The following is a 15,054-nucleotide window of genomic DNA, read 5'->3' as shown; positions in this document are numbered from 1 at the left end:
GTGTGCTTGTTGTGTTTCATTCGTTGGTATGTTTGGACAAATGGACTAAATCCTAATGGGCCTAATAAACCCTAGTGGGTCCAATGAAACCTCAATTGGCCCAATGAAGCTCTAATTGACCTAAAAGCCCAAAGATGTAACTAATTGGCCTAATGAACCCTAGATTGATCAAAAGTCCTAGCTATTGGGCCTATTGGGCTAAGATGTGGTTGGAAACCCTAATTAGGGTTTAGAAAACCTTAATATTGGATTTATGGACCTTGGACTTATCGGGACCCACATTTGGGCCATTGGAATGGAATTGTGTATAAAGCTCAATCACACCATATGATTTATTTAGAAGAGTGATGGACTTAATGGATTAAGTCCTTAATGGGTTAAGTGAGAAACACGTAACCCTAATTATCATTTTATATGAAACCCTAATTTCACTTGGGCTTTATGTTGGGCCTTTCAATTGGGCTTTGGTGATTGGGCCATTATTAGGCCATCCAAGAACAAAGAAATGGACTAGAATAATTTAATGGGCTTTAAGGTAAGGCCCATGTAAGGGGTTTGGGCCTAATTTGGAAAATTGGGCCATAGATGGACCATAGTTTGGGCCTTTATGATTATATGATATTGGGTCATTAGAATGTCGAATGTTTGGACTGCACTAAATGGTTGGGCCTTACGATAAGACCTTGTAAAGGTTTGGGCCCAATTTGGAAAATTAGGCCATATGTTGGGCTTTGATTCATAGTTTAACTTTTGGGCCTTTGGATTGGGCCTTGAGTTGAATCAAGCTAAGATAGGGGTTAAGAAGTCTTTTACCCCAAGCATGGACTTATGATTTTTGCGTTGGAACCCAATTATTCATTGGGTGATGTTTTGATATTGATAGTTCGGGAATCTGTCATCCAACAGCTGGGATTATGTGTACGGGACTTCAGCAGTGTGAGGTGAGTTGCCTTCCATCTTCACTGTCATCATTCGTTACTGCTACGCCACCATCTTCTTCGCTTCTTCCCGCTAGCTACCACCTTTAGCCATCGTTGTGGTTGTAGAGTTGTTGTTGCCGTCACCGCACACCACCAGTGGTGGTTGTGTTCAGAATCTCGAGTAAGGGCTTGTTGTGTGCGTTGATTGATTGGGAACCAAAAGTAAACCACTACCACCACCGTGAGGTGGTGGCTGCCATCGTGAAACAGCCGCTGCCACCGCCATATGCCACCGGGAGGGTGGCTGGATGACTGCAAACGGAAGTATGGATGGGTGTGTTTCTGTTTTCTTTGGTGTGTTTGTGTGTATAACGTAGCTTGGCCGGAAAACCGAGAACCACCACTACCCCGAGGTGGTGGCTGCCACCATGTGTGTGCATTTATATTAGTTAGTGCGTGTGTTTATTTTTGGATTTTGCGTTGTAAACTATAATCATGTCGGAATAATGAAAAGAAAAACCCTAACCACCACCGTGAGGTGGTGGCTGTCGCCACCAACCATCGTGTTGGGTGGCGGTGTGCTTGTTGTGTTTCATTCGTTGGTATGTTTGGACAAATGGACTAAATCCTAATGGGCCTAATAAACCCTAGTGGGTCCAATGAAACCTCAATTGGCCCAATGAAGCTCTAATTGACCTAAAAGCCCAAAGATGTAACTAATTGGCCTAATGAACCCTAGATTGATCAAAAGTCCTAGCTATTGGGCCTATTGGGCTAAGATGTGGTTGGAAACCCTAATTAGGGTTTAGAAAACCTTAATATTGGATTTATGGGCCTTGGACTTATCGGGACCCACATTTGGGCCATTGGAATGGAATTGTGTATAAAGCTCAATCACACCATATGATTTATTTAGAAGAGTGATGGACTTAATGGATTAAGTCCTTAATGGGTTAAGTGAGAAACACGTAACCCTAATTATCATTTTATATGAAACCCTAATTTCACTTGGGCTTTATGTTGGGCCTTTCAATTGGGCTTTGGTGATTGGGCCATTATTAGGCCATCCAAGAATAAAGAAATGGACTAGAATAATTTAATGGGCTTTAAGGTAAGGCCCATGTAAGGGGTTTGGGCCTAATTTGGAAAATTGGGCCATAGATGGACCATAGTTTGGGCCTTTATGATTATATGATATTGGGTCATTAGAATGTCGAATGTTTGGACTGGACTAAATGGTTGGGCCTTACGATAAGACCTTGTAAAGGTTTGGGCCCAATTTGGAAAATTAGGCCATATGTTGGGCTTTGATTCATAGTTTAACTTTTGGGCCTTTGGATTGGGCCTTGAGTTGAATCAAGCTAAGATAGGGGTTAAGAAGTCTTTTACCCCAAGCATGGACTTATGATTTTTGCGTTGGAACCCAATTATTCATTGGGTGATGTTTTGATATTGATAGTTCGGGAATCTGTCATCCAACAGCTGGGATTATGTGTACGGGACTTCAGCAGTGTGAGGTGAGTTGCCTTCCAGTAGAAGTGGGTTGAAGGCATCAATATCAGCCCACTAGTAGTTGATTATAGATGAGATGCTTGTCTTTTTGATAATTGTCTGGTATGCCACTATCTGTTATGTGTTATGTGCTAGTATGTTATGTTTTATGTGATAGTGGTATGAAGGGTAGGATAGACCCCAGTATCGGTTGTAAGGACCGACATGGTAGGTCAGGCACCCTAGACATGTCTGGCAGTATGTTTATGTTATGTTATTATGTGGTAGCAGTAGGGGTGAAATTGTCCCTGTAGCCGGTTGAGATAAACTGGAGGGTAGGTTGGCACCCAAGAATGGCCTGACAGGGTAGCTCAAGCACCCCAGAACTGCTTGACATGGGTAGGTCGGGCACCCCAGAATTGCTTGGCAGGGTAGGTCGGGCACCCCAAAATTGCCCGAAAGTATGTTTGATGTATGGTATGTGGTATGATGGGGAACTCACTAAGCTTCGTGCTTACGGTTTACAGCTTTGGTTTCAGGTACTCGTTTTCAAATGATAGGAGTCAGCTCGATCGGAGTGCATCACACTATGTTTTCTGCACATGAGAACTTTGGGATTACACTCTGATATGGTTTATGAAAACATGTTTTGATTATTGACACTTTGATTTTGGCATGAGATGTCATTATGGATGTTTTTATACTTATGGTTTTATAGTATCTTATTTAAAAATAAAATGTTTGGCCTTGATTTTTGGGATGTTACATTTGGGTTTGTACTCAACATACGAAGTTTCATCCTATGCATTTGTAGTCTCGAGGGCCTAATCTTGGATATTAGATGACCATATCTTGCGGGATAGTGGCATATGTGGTATGAACTTTGATTACTTTTGTGTTTTGACTCATCTTCACGATATGATTATGGGATTCAACTGTAGTGGTTTCATTAATAAGGACACCCTCTCATCCTAAAAGGCATTGGCATGTGCCCTTTTTAGCAAAATCGCCAAAGATACGGAAGTTGACTTCAACTTGACTGTTAAACAGAAACAATTTTTGAGTGTGTTCGGGCACCTCATGCTCGTGATTTTCTGCTATCTAGCCCTATTGATGGCCCCGACCAACATATGTGTCATGTGGAGCACCGAACTATCATTCTTTACCGCCTCATGATTCCTCTATTCCCGATTGACGAGAGATGCCTAGTTTGCCACAAAGACATGTTTGGACACTTTTGGGAACATGCGGTTCATTGTAGAGAGCTCCCTGGTTTTAAGTACCGACATGATGTGGTTAGGGATGTTCACTTTGATGCTTTTCGGCGTGCTGGTATTTCAGTGAAGGAAAAAGTGTCAGTGAACTTTTTGACGCACCCGTTGGATGAAAGATTCACACTCAGGTCAGCTGATATTTTGGTCTTTGAATGGGTAGGAGGGAAGCACGCTTGTGCAAATCTTACCGGGGTCTCCCTTCTCATCGATTTGAGAAGCGGGAGTTTCACAGCAGGGCATGCTACTTTGAATGTTGATGTATGCAAACTGACAAAGCACAAGAATGCATTCATAGAAAATCAACATGTGTTTATACCTTTTGCTTTTTATACCTTCGGTTTTCTCGTGCCAAAGGCAATGGAGCTCCTCAACAGAGTCCAACGGGTCATGCATTTTAATATTGTATCTCCTAGATCCACATATGTTGTTTCAAAAGATTTAGTTTTGCCATCCAAATTGAGCCAACGGCGCAACTTGTTGTCCGTTTGCCTTCCGTCGATATGTATTGACTCTAATCAAAATTAATAAGAGATGACTAATGAAAAAAAATGTTTAATTTAACTTATTAGATTAGGTTGAGATTTTTAGCTCATTTAATTGAGCAAATCACATTGAACCAAACCCTTTTGGTTGCCACCCCTAGTAATGTGTGTAGTTGGTGGCTAATCTACACCAATCCGGTTTTTATTTTGAAAAGTTATGGTGTTAAGGCCTACTAGATATTTTTTTTTATATCTATTTTGAATATGTTTTATTGCTAATCCGCTAGTCCTCTTTTTCTGCGTTCAAAAAACATCGTGAAAAGTAATCAACTTCGTGGACTTGATTCATGTATGATCGTCGCTCGACTGATTAAGGCATTTGGTCTATTTATGTTCCAAGACACGAGACCAAATCTTGATAATATATATATATATATATATATATATATATATATATATATATATATATATATATTTTCAAACAAGCTTGTGGAAGCTATTAAATTTAGAGGTGAGAAGAATCTCAACGCAATAAGATGATACATAAGACATGTATACCGAAAGGTGTGAATTTTAATCTTGGACTTTTCTTTTTTCTAAAATTCTACTTTGTTAAGCGGATTGTTTAAAGAAAGAAATATACATTACAAAGATCGAACGCAACAGTCAAATTAAGGAGCATGTGTATTACCCAATTATTCTAACCTCAACTCGTGAAATAAATGGAACGTCGGTGAATACTAATTAAACAGCATTTAGTTATATACGGAGGATTGGAACAATAGCATTTTGTATATATGATTTTGTATATATGGTAGTGAGTTTAATAGTATATTTGTTTTTTCCCTTTTGGTTCATCGTTTTATCATCTCACCTCTATAAATTATAATTTAAGGATATTTGAATAAACGTCATATATCAACTCTTAATATAATACATCAAAAACTGGGAAAAGAAATTCCCCTTAATAAATATATTAAATAAACAAAAAGACTGAAACAGGTCATAATTGTGATAAAACATCAATTATCGAGCTGGGAGCATTTTTAATAGCAATAGATTTAGCCACAAAAAATTTGGCCCATGCAGGTCTCGAACCTGCGACCTTCGCGTTATTAGCACGACGCTCTAACCAACTGAGCTAATGGGCCTTGTTGTCTTAGTTTTTTCTGCTTCTCATAAATCAAAAATATAGATGGAATGACAACGTGCAAATTTAGTCATACCCAGAAAAAGGAAAAGAATATATATATATATATATATATATATATATATATATATATATATATATATATATATATATATATATATATATATATATATATATATATATAGAGAGAGAGAGAGAGAGAGAGAGAATTAAACTAGTCATTAGTATCCCTATCCCCTTTATCACTTCACTTGTTTTGGCGAATAGATTTTTCGTACTCCAGTTTAACTAGTATTTTAAAAAAATATCTCCTATACATACTACGAGTCTTTATTTCAAATTCTTGTTCTTAATACTCCAATTTAACTAGTAGTATTTTAAACAAACCTCGTGTACACATGAATCTTCATTTCAAACTCTTGTTTATAAAAAGTGGTCAAATTTTGAAACCGAATGTTACATAAAGTCAACTAGGAATAGATGGCATCCTCTTAGCTCTAGGTAATATCTCTACTTTCATACCACACGAGTGCTTTCATTCCCAACCCCCTCTTTTTATAATTGGCTATTCCTTATTGGCATTTCAAAACAAAATCTTTCATGATCCATGTGACGTTGCTTGCTCTAGATTCTGAGCAAGGGAAGATGGATGGGCTGACCATGAGGCTTGTGATGGTGCGCGATAATAGTTTTGAATTGAGTTTCGTTTGATAGTACTTTTATAATAGACTTTTCACTAGATTTAGGGCAGAAGCCTGAAAGTCCTCGCAAGCATGGAAAGAAATAAAACGATGCAGAGAATTAATGTGATTCGGTTGATGTGACATACATCTAAGAGCAAGAACCAAAGAACGTTTATATTACTCTTGATTTTTTCAAAGTGATTACATTGGAGTCTCTATCTATGAATACTTAAGCATAGACTCTAGCAACTATAGGGTCAAAATCATATACAATTAAATCTGTAATAACTAAAAACGTATATACTCGTCAAAGTATTGGTTGAGAAGCCGTATGCTAATTACGAAAAAGTACCCTTGAATTATCACATGCTCAACAAAGTAGTCATGTATGAGACATTGTGGGCAGACTCACAGTCTATATATTTTTTTGGTTTTTTGATGTGAACTTTCGACTTCCTCATTGCTTGAATATCAATCATTATCTCCAAAGGTTTTGCAACCCTTCACCGCTTGCATCACCAATTCCAATGTTATCGAAGAGATGACGACAATTTAAATGAAATTAACGAAATAATAAAAGTATTGGTATGGTGTAAAATATAAATGTATGGTTGGTTGATTTTTATATTAGATTTAAAAAAAAAAAAAATAGCAGTTAACCAAGTATAAGGAGGAGAAAGAACATGGGGCCCTTTTCTCACTCCTTCTAGTCTAAATCTAAATAGAGCATATCTAATGTTTCTCTGGTAAGTACATGGGGCCCTTTTCATGCCAAGGACTATGAGGAAACCATAAATGTTCAATTAATATTATATAATAACCATACGGTTCCCCTACTTTTCATTTTTAAGCGACCCTAACAAGAAAAAGCTACAACATAATTAGTATATTTTAATCATGCACATTAACTAACAATGACATGTGTACTTCATATTCCATACCAGGTGGACATAGTAACATATACCATGATCCGGAGGTCCAAATATATGTCTCGAGGTCCAAATATATGTCATTAACATAATTATACTCCAAAGTTCGTTATTGCATAACAGTCAAAAACCGAATCATCATTCTATGTAAGTATAAAAATATGAGGTGCAAGATCCAACAACCTTCTTTTTACAAACCAATATATATGTTTCGTCCAACATGGAACGACTCATACCACCCTACATGTCCTAAAAAATGAGGAAACATGCCTATAAAAGGGCATGTGTTGTACAATACACATTGATTATATTACTTTAGACGATACATATCATTAATCATGATGATTCAATCATACTTCCAACATTACGTATATGGAACATTTCAAGAAAAGTCTTTGTTGTACTATCCTCTTGAACGAGTACTTGAGAATTAGAATAAACTCTTAACAAACATCCCAGGGTTTGTCTGATATTTTTGTGTTGCTGTTAAACCTAACAACCATCAGTATCCTAATTAGTACGTGAAAACCCCAATAACATCAACTGATGGTTAATTTTAAATCAAATAACATTGTTTTGACATTTCTTTATTATTACTTTTGTGTCGTATTGAAAATATATATATATATATATATATATATATATATATATATATATATATATATATATATATATATATATATCATGTCAGATCATAAATCTCATATTGAACTACAATTTCTATCAATTTATTTAACAGTTACATCTCGAATAAATATATTAGTTAACGGTCATATTTTCAATGGCGATAACATTCTTTTTATCTTTTGAGAGGGTAAAAGGACTTTTGGGAAAAGATATCAGAGAAAAAATATTTGGTAAAAGTTCCTTTTGGATTTTTTATAGAAGGAAAACTGACTTTTTGAAAAAGTCTGACAAAGCATCCCAAAGCTCACACTCTTGTGAAGTATCAATGTATCATTCTTCAAATCTTAGATGACTTTTCAATGCATCTTGTTATTATTAAACAAATAGAAAGACACTATAAATCATTTGTATCATAACTCCGTCTGTGAGATTCAAGTATAGTTTTCTTTGTGGTTACTTTTGGATAAAACCGTTTGAGCTAAATTGTCATCAAGTGTTACCAAGATTACAAAGCCTAATAGAACTTCGAGGGCATAAAAGTAAGAAAACTACAGGGGGGCTGTTCTACGAATTATTTATTCAGAAAGGGCAAACGTGAAGTTTGCCAAAATATCAGGGGCAGAATATAACAAGTTACCATTTTCCCCATCGCAGACACAACGGCTAGTGATTTGAACGGTAACCCTCCAACGGTCAGATAATTCAAAATAAATCTCAGCACTCAAAAACTCGCTAAATTCCACCGCCTCTCCCCTCTTCCTCCTTCATCTCTTTCTCTTTCTCTACCTCAAACCCTCCGCCGTATCTCTCTCTTTTTCTCAGCCTCCGCCACCATTATTACTGGTTATATCACTCTCACTCTGCAAATCCACATATCTTCTAATAAAGATTAATCTTTTTTTGAAGTAACCCTTCAAAAAATCAAATCAATCAAGATGATGCAAGATATGTGGAACGCTCCGCCGGGGTTCAGAACCACCAAATCGGCGCCGTCATCGCCATTAAAACCTCTGGGTGCTGGGGTATTGAGGACTCGGTCTGAGTCGTTTAATTTGAATCCAACTCGATCCGAGTCCATGATTTCAAACTTGACTCGGTCTGACTCGTTGAACTCGAACTCAACTCGGTCTGAATCTTTCCATGTTACCCACAAGGTCCCAGTCGGTGATTCTCCTTATGTCAGAGCGAAAAACGTTCAAGTAAGATTACAATAAACACAATCTTTTGATTTGTTATTATAGGGTTTGTAGATTTTGATTGATTTATATTGAAAATTTTATTATGTAGTTGGTAGAGAAGGATCCGGAGAGGGCGATTCCGTTGTTTTGGGCAGCCATTAACGCCGGAGATAGAGTGGATAGTGCTCTGAAAGACATGGCGATTGTTATGAAACAACAGAATCGAGCAGAAGAAGCCATTGAAGCGATTAAGTCGTTGCGAAGAAGATGCTCAGATCAAGCTCAAGAGTCTCTCGATAATATCCTTTTAGATCTCTACAAGGTTAGATTTAAAAAAGAAATCTTATTTTTTTTACTTTTCCTACCCTCAAAACTGTTGATTTGATTGAAAATCGAATTTGAATGTGTAGAGATGCGGAAGATTGGATGACCAAATCGGATTATTAAGACACAAATTGTTCTTAATCCAACAAGGAATGGCCTTCAATGGGAAACGAACAAAAACAGCAAGATCTCAAGGAAAGAAATTCCAAGTGTCAGTCGAACAAGAGGCAACTCGGCTACTCGTAAGAACTACGTTTGACTTTGATTTTGACTTTGGATTCGAATTCCAAATCTAAATTTTGTGTGTTTTTTGTTTTTTCGAAGGGGAATTTGGGGTGGGCGTTGATGCAACAGAACAACTACATCGAAGCAGAAGATGCATACAGGAGAGCTTTAGTGATAGCGCCTGACAACAACAAGATGTGTAATTTAGGGATTTGTTTGATGAAACAAGGGAGGCTCGGAGAAGCTAAGGATACTTTAAGGTTAGTGAAACCTGCGGTGGTGGATGGGCCACGTGGGGTGGATTCACATCTGAAAGCATACGAAAGAGCTCAACAGATGTTACGTGATTTGGAATCAGAGATGATGAATAGCGGCGGAGATAGAGTTGAACAGAGGAAACTATTTGATGCTTTCTTGGGTTCTTCCGCCCTTTGGCAACCTCAACCTTGCAAAGAACATTTATCTTCTGCACCTGTACCTGTTTCAAACAAAAAAACCGAAGATGGTTTTGGTGATGAGAATAAAAAACCGGTGGTGGTGGTGGGCCCACCTGTGAATCTCAATTCTAATTCTAATTCACTGAATATCGATGCTAAGCCTTTTTACGTGAAAACCGGTGAAAATGCGGCGGAGGGGCTAAAGAGAACGAGGTCAGTGAACGGAGAAAAGGACGCCGGAGAAATGGAGGTGAAGGCGAGAAGGAAATCAGGGTCGCCGGAGAAAAACGACTGGAGTGGGCTTTTGCCGGACAGTAAGGATTTTGAGGAGGCGATTCTTGCGGCGGTTTTGGGTTCCACGACGACGACGACTGAACCGGAGAAGATGAAGATTGAGACAGGAAAGGTTGTTGGGAGGAAAATTGAGAAAAGGTTGAAGGTTTTTCAAGATATTACTTCGACTCTTAGTCCAAGAGCTTGAAGAATCGAAGATGATTACTGACTTTTAATTTAATGGAATAGGATGATGATGGAGAAGATAGACTTGTTCTTCTCTCACTGAGGTTGGGTAATTTGGTTTGGTGTTAGTTGTTGGAGTGTTTGTGCACCCAACTCATGTTTTTTTTTTTCTTTGTTTAACTTAATTGAAAATTTGCCTTCACAATGTAGGCGATAGTCTAAAACAATAAGCATTGTATCAATCTTATTTATATGAATGCAAATCATGATGATGAGTCTCAGGTTTGGGTTTATTATTATTATTATTATAACATGTATAAATTTAGCACTTTCTGTTGATTTCATATAAGTAACTGAGGATGACCACAGTAGCAGCAACAGCAACTCCTACAGCAGTTTGTGCAAATAATGTAGTCTTTGAGCGTGGTGGGGTGAACCCAAGTTCTGAAAGCTTTTTGTGTGATTCAGCATAGTCTTTGAAAAACACATCTTCATCCTGTGTAAGCTTGAATTTATTTCTATTGAACATTGAATGAATATGATTGAAAAGATATTTTTACCTTTGCATAAAGTTCAACATAGGTACGAAAGTTTGGGTCATCCAGTAAAGCTTTATCAGTGGGAAGTTTCAGCAATCCTTCTGAATCTCCTTTTAGAAGCTCCCTGAATCATTCATTCATTACATGATATTATTTATTGTCAATTTATCAAAAAAGAGAAACTGGATGAATTTTGTGGAAAAAAGATTACTTACAGGAAATAAGAGTTGTCAAACCTGTAAGGATCTTTGGTCCATGGTTTCTCATCAAATCCTGACCTTTCTGGATGTGCCTTTCCCTGAGAGAAATTGTATTAATAAATATTTTATGTTTAAAACATAAAATAAATGGTGTCAAATTTGATGAAAGGAAAACTGACCAAAGTGTGAGCACCAGAAAGTGCAACTATATCTTTGTCTGATAGCCCCATCCTGTAGAACACATCCCTGAGATGTGCTGGACCTGAAGATTATACATACATACATGATACATACATACATACATACATACATACATACATACAATTAAAAACATGAAAAGAAAGTGACCTTGTTTGGCATCAGGAAGACGTCCTTCATTAGGGGACACTTTTGAATCCTGTTAGACCCAATAAATAATAATTATAAGAAACTGATTAATTAAATACTAAAAGGTTAGTTTATTATGTACCTTCCTTCCAGGTTTGAAGTTAATGGTGGGGCCTCCAGTCACCTCAACTGCAACAACTCCAGCAAGCTGAACAACATTTCATCATAATTTTGAAAGTGAGGTGGATTTAAAGTTAAAAGATTCAACGTGTTTGAGAGAGATGATTTGTGGTTTGTATTTAAGCAATGATTAATTAATCACCTGATAGAGATCAGCATATGTAACTCTCGGGTGTTTGGCCTTCACTTCTTCTGTTATTAATGTCACATACATCAATACTGTTCTCAAAAGGGATAAAAAAATATATTAATGTTTATAACATAAAGGCATAGAAACTTACCACAGAGATCAATAGCAATTTTCAAACCAGTGTTTGCTGCATGCATATATTCTTCTTTGTTCCTGATTGATCCATTTGGGCCTCCTGTCTTTGTTTTAGCATCATAAGTCCCTGCATCATGCCATCTGCATGCATGCCTCCAACAAACTCTCAGTTATAGATCGTTAACACTTAAAAGCAATGTTATGTTTTAGGCTTAATCATAAGTCATCTCTTCTGGCAACTACAAAACATAATTATTAGATAATACATTTACTTTGTTGCACAACATCAATGCTATAGTTTTCTATAACATCTATAATCCATATTTTATCATTTGACAGATTAAGCAACAAATGAATGAACTAATTTACATGACAGAATTGGAAAGAAATGTCGATCTCAAGAAGAATAAAGAAACTAATTTAAGAAGCTTGTAAGTAATCGATCAGCAAAGATAGAATAACGACTCTAAGGTCACAAATAATACCTAGGCAACAGAACATTAATTAAGCTCTTAATCTAATAGCTATGCAGATCATAGATCTGAACGTGATTCATGGATTCATACGCACAGAAAAGATAAGAAATCACGTACGCTAATCGAAGCATAATTGGAGCACATTTTTTGTTGGAGATGAGAGCACGAAGATCTCGACGGGCCTTTTCTATCTCCTTCAAATACTCTGCATCCACTACAAGAGCTGCTGCTGCCGCCATTTATGCTTTGGTAAGTTAATTCCTCCCTGAAAAAAACCCAATCACATCAAATTCCTTAGTAATTCAATATACTAACTCTTATCAAACATAACTAAGGTTATTCTTTCTAAAGCTCTAAAATCACTTCAAAATGTACGAAATCTCTTTTGATTTTAACAGAATCATGATTGTAGTACAAAAATCAAACTCGATCTTCGATGAATTTAACAGACTAATGATTTTGATCAAGTTCCGTTAACATGCACCTGAGTACCTGATCGAATCAATAACAGGTTCTTCGTTCTCGTGTTATATATATGGAGAGAGAGAGAATCAATAACAAAAATCAAACTCGATCTTCGATGAATTTAACAGACTAATGATTTTGATCAAGTTCCGTTAACATGCACCTGAGTACCTGATCGAATCAATAACAGGTTCTTCGTTCTCGTGTTATATATATGGAGAGAGAGAGAGAGAGAGAGAGAGAGAGAGAGAGAGAGTAGAAGAAGAAGAAGAAATGAATCAGAAAGAAGACACGCGAAGGATCGAGTATGAGGCGAGGAGAAGAAGAGAATAAATGGAGGGAAACTTATAGGATAAATAGCCAGACTCTTCCTACAGAGTGCATATTTTCGAACACAGAATATTGTACAAATATCAATACGTTGAGTACAACTACTTATAATGATTCCTCTAATTTTAATATTTCCAACTTTGGAAACAATCAATTATGTATATGGATGAGACAAAAACCAAAACCTTATAACAAAACTGAATCAAATGATGTTTGATTTATTTTTTTTCTGATTATTTAGTTATTTGGTTAACCAAATAAAGATACTTCATTTGATTTTGTTTTGGTTAATTTTTATGATTTTGGTTAAACCAAACAAATTGAATAAATATTTAATTAATATATGTTCATATCTATAAATTAACATTTTATATTTAAATTGACAAATAGTTACTAGAAAATATTTTCATAATTCCATATTTAGTTATTAATCATTAAAAATTTATAATTGTTTATATGTTGTATTAAAAAGTAACATAAAATAACTGTTTCCGGCTGGTGTTGGTGGTGTGATCGGACCACATAAATCTCTATGCACGAGTGCTAGCCGTTCTTTACCTCTAAATTTAGTATGCTTAGGATAGGATTTTCGAGCTTGCTTGGAGATCAAGCACGCTTAACACAAGCTTGTAGGAACTTCGATTTTGGGTAAACCTTCCACCATTCTTGTATCCGCCATGTGTTTTAATGCATTGGAGTTAACATGTCCAAATCGTTTGTGCCAAAGCCAAGATGTCTCGCCTTGTTCTACAAGTAAGCATTTCGAAACTTCTTCTTCAAATATAGTTTTGTACAAACGATCGCTTGATTGTTGAACTTTTAATAATAATTTTCCTTGTGGATCATGAATCCATAAATACAATCCAAGTATCACAATTCGATCTCCATGTTGAGCTAATTGTCTAAAGCTAATAATATTGCTACATAACCTAGGCATATAGTATACCTCTTTAAGCAATCTACTTTCACCATTCTTGCATTTGAACATAATTGAACCCTTCCCTTCTATTCACTCTCTAGATGCATCACCAAATTTCACATAACCTTCAGTAGACAGATCAAGGGTTCGAAATTTTCCTTTTTCGTCAGTCATGCGGTTTCTTGCTCCATTGTCGAGATGCCACACTTTTGATTGGGTTGGAGTTTGTTCACTTGATCTTAGCTTGGGATTAACTTTTTCCTCGTTCAAGTAAACTTCATCGTTTACTTGGCTTGCAAACAGAAGTGTCTGCTCATTATCATTTTGTCGTTGAGTTAGGTTGGCTTCATGATTCCTCTCACAATGTGGATTCTTGTACTCAGCAGCGTAATGACTAAACTTTGGATAATTATAGCATTGAAAATTAGAACTGTCATGAGGTTGATACAAGTCATTCTTTCCTTTGTTTTGTTGATTGCCACCACCTCATCCTTTGTTGGAGTTGTTGGAATTGTTGTAACCACCTCTTCCCCGTCCTTGTCCTCGTGTTTCACCACCTCAATTATTATTATAATTGTTGTTCTGTTGTTTTGAATGATCTTCATTATTTTTCTTCTTTGCCCATTCTGACCACTCTTCATGTGTTAACAATAGCTTCTTCTCTCTGGCTTCTTTATGAACCCTAATACGAATCTCATGAGCTTTTAATCTTCCAACCACCTTTTCAAAAGTCATCTCGTCGAGATATCCAAATTGTTCAATTGTTGATGCAAGTTGAACAAATTTGGAGGGTACGGCTCGTACCAACTTTTTCATAATATAAGATTCTTCAACTGTTTCACCAAGAGCTCGAATATTGCTTACAATACCTCTAATTTTTGTAAAAAAATCGCCCATAGTCTCTGATTCACTCATGTTCATCATCTCAAATTCGGCTTTGAGAGTTTGATCTTTGGCTATTTTGACTCGATCTGCTCCCAAGTACATCGTCTTCAGTGTTTCCCAAGCTTCCTTTGTTGTTTGCTTCTCCGCAGTCGTCAATAGAACCTCCTCTGGAATCGCTTGGTAGATAGTTGCCATTGCCATCTTGTCTCTCTTTACACCCACCAAATTTTGTGGGTTCTTTGGCTCTATGACTTCCTAATACCAAATGTTGGTTTAATCTTCTTAAACA

General features: G+C 36.6%; 2 protein-coding genes and 1 non-coding gene across 6 annotated transcripts; 1 reads left to right on the top strand and 2 right to left on the bottom strand.

Moving 5' to 3' along the window:
* Window positions 1-5,244: 5,244 nt before the first annotated feature.
* On the bottom strand, window positions 5,245-5,318 carry TRNAI-AAU (transfer RNA isoleucine (anticodon AAU)). The gene has a single exon. It is a non-coding gene; the product is annotated as a tRNA-Ile (tRNA).
* Window positions 5,319-8,284: 2,966 nt separating this feature from the next.
* Window positions 8,285-10,472, top strand: LOC145036830 (Tetratricopeptide repeat (TPR)-like superfamily protein). Its single transcript, XM_078985322.1, has 4 exons — window positions 8,285-8,755; window positions 8,844-9,056; window positions 9,145-9,300; window positions 9,383-10,472. The coding sequence occupies exons 1-4, from the start codon at window positions 8,492-8,494 to the stop codon at window positions 10,199-10,201; spliced, it is 1,452 nt and encodes a 483-aa protein (XP_078841448.1). The 5' UTR covers window positions 8,285-8,491; the 3' UTR covers window positions 10,202-10,472.
* On the bottom strand, window positions 10,399-12,945 carry LOC145036831 (L-ascorbate peroxidase 3-like). Of its 4 annotated transcripts, none has more exons than XM_078985324.1 (10): window positions 12,651-12,945; window positions 12,284-12,431; window positions 11,707-11,831; window positions 11,568-11,617; window positions 11,388-11,453; window positions 11,267-11,315; window positions 11,098-11,180; window positions 10,934-11,016; window positions 10,740-10,842; window positions 10,399-10,675 (listed from the first exon to the last, which is right to left on the bottom strand). In XM_078985324.1, the coding sequence occupies exons 2-10, from the start codon at window positions 12,403-12,405 to the stop codon at window positions 10,502-10,504; spliced, it is 855 nt and encodes a 284-aa protein (XP_078841450.1). In that variant the 5' UTR covers window positions 12,406-12,431; window positions 12,651-12,945; the 3' UTR covers window positions 10,399-10,501. The 4 variants fall into 4 exon arrangements, with proteins under 4 accessions (XP_078841450.1, XP_078841449.1, XP_078841454.1 ...); XM_078985323.1 differs by having other exon boundaries at window positions 12,659-12,938; XM_078985328.1 differs by having other exon boundaries at window positions 10,399-10,653; window positions 12,659-12,938.
* Window positions 12,946-15,054: the final 2,109 nt, after the last annotated feature.

This window comes from Lactuca saligna, chromosome 3, assembly GCF_052625555.1.
Source record: "Lactuca saligna cultivar CGN05327 chromosome 3, ASM5262555v1, whole genome shotgun sequence".
NCBI classification, from domain to species: Eukaryota; Viridiplantae; Streptophyta; class Magnoliopsida; order Asterales; family Asteraceae; genus Lactuca; species Lactuca saligna.
The sequence above is the reverse complement of the archived record's forward strand: the minus strand, read 5'-3'. Positions and strand labels throughout refer to the sequence as shown.

Bases quoted from the DNA above. Each gene is read 5' to 3' on its own strand.
- LOC145036830 (XM_078985322.1), top strand. From the start codon at position 8,492: ATGATGCAAGATATGTGGAACGCTCCGCCGGGGTTCAGAACCACCAAA. The intron at 8,756-8,843 runs GTAAGATTACAA...TTTATTATGTAG, and splicing joins TCAGAGCGAAAAACGTTCAA to TTGGTAGAGAAGGATCCGGA. The intron at 9,301-9,382 runs GTAAGAACTACG...GTTTTTTCGAAG, and splicing joins AAGAGGCAACTCGGCTACTC to GGGAATTTGGGGTGGGCGTT.
- LOC145036831 (XM_078985324.1), bottom strand. From the start codon at position 12,405: ATGGCGGCAGCAGCAGCTCTTGTAGTGGATGCAGAGTATTTGAAGGAG. The intron at 11,618-11,706 runs GTAAGTTTCTAT...CATTAATAACAG, and splicing joins AATTGCTATTGATCTCTGTG to AAGAAGTGAAGGCCAAACAC. The intron at 10,676-10,739 runs GTAAAAATATCT...AAGCTTACACAG, and splicing joins ATGTTGAACTTTATGCAAAG to GATGAAGATGTGTTTTTCAA.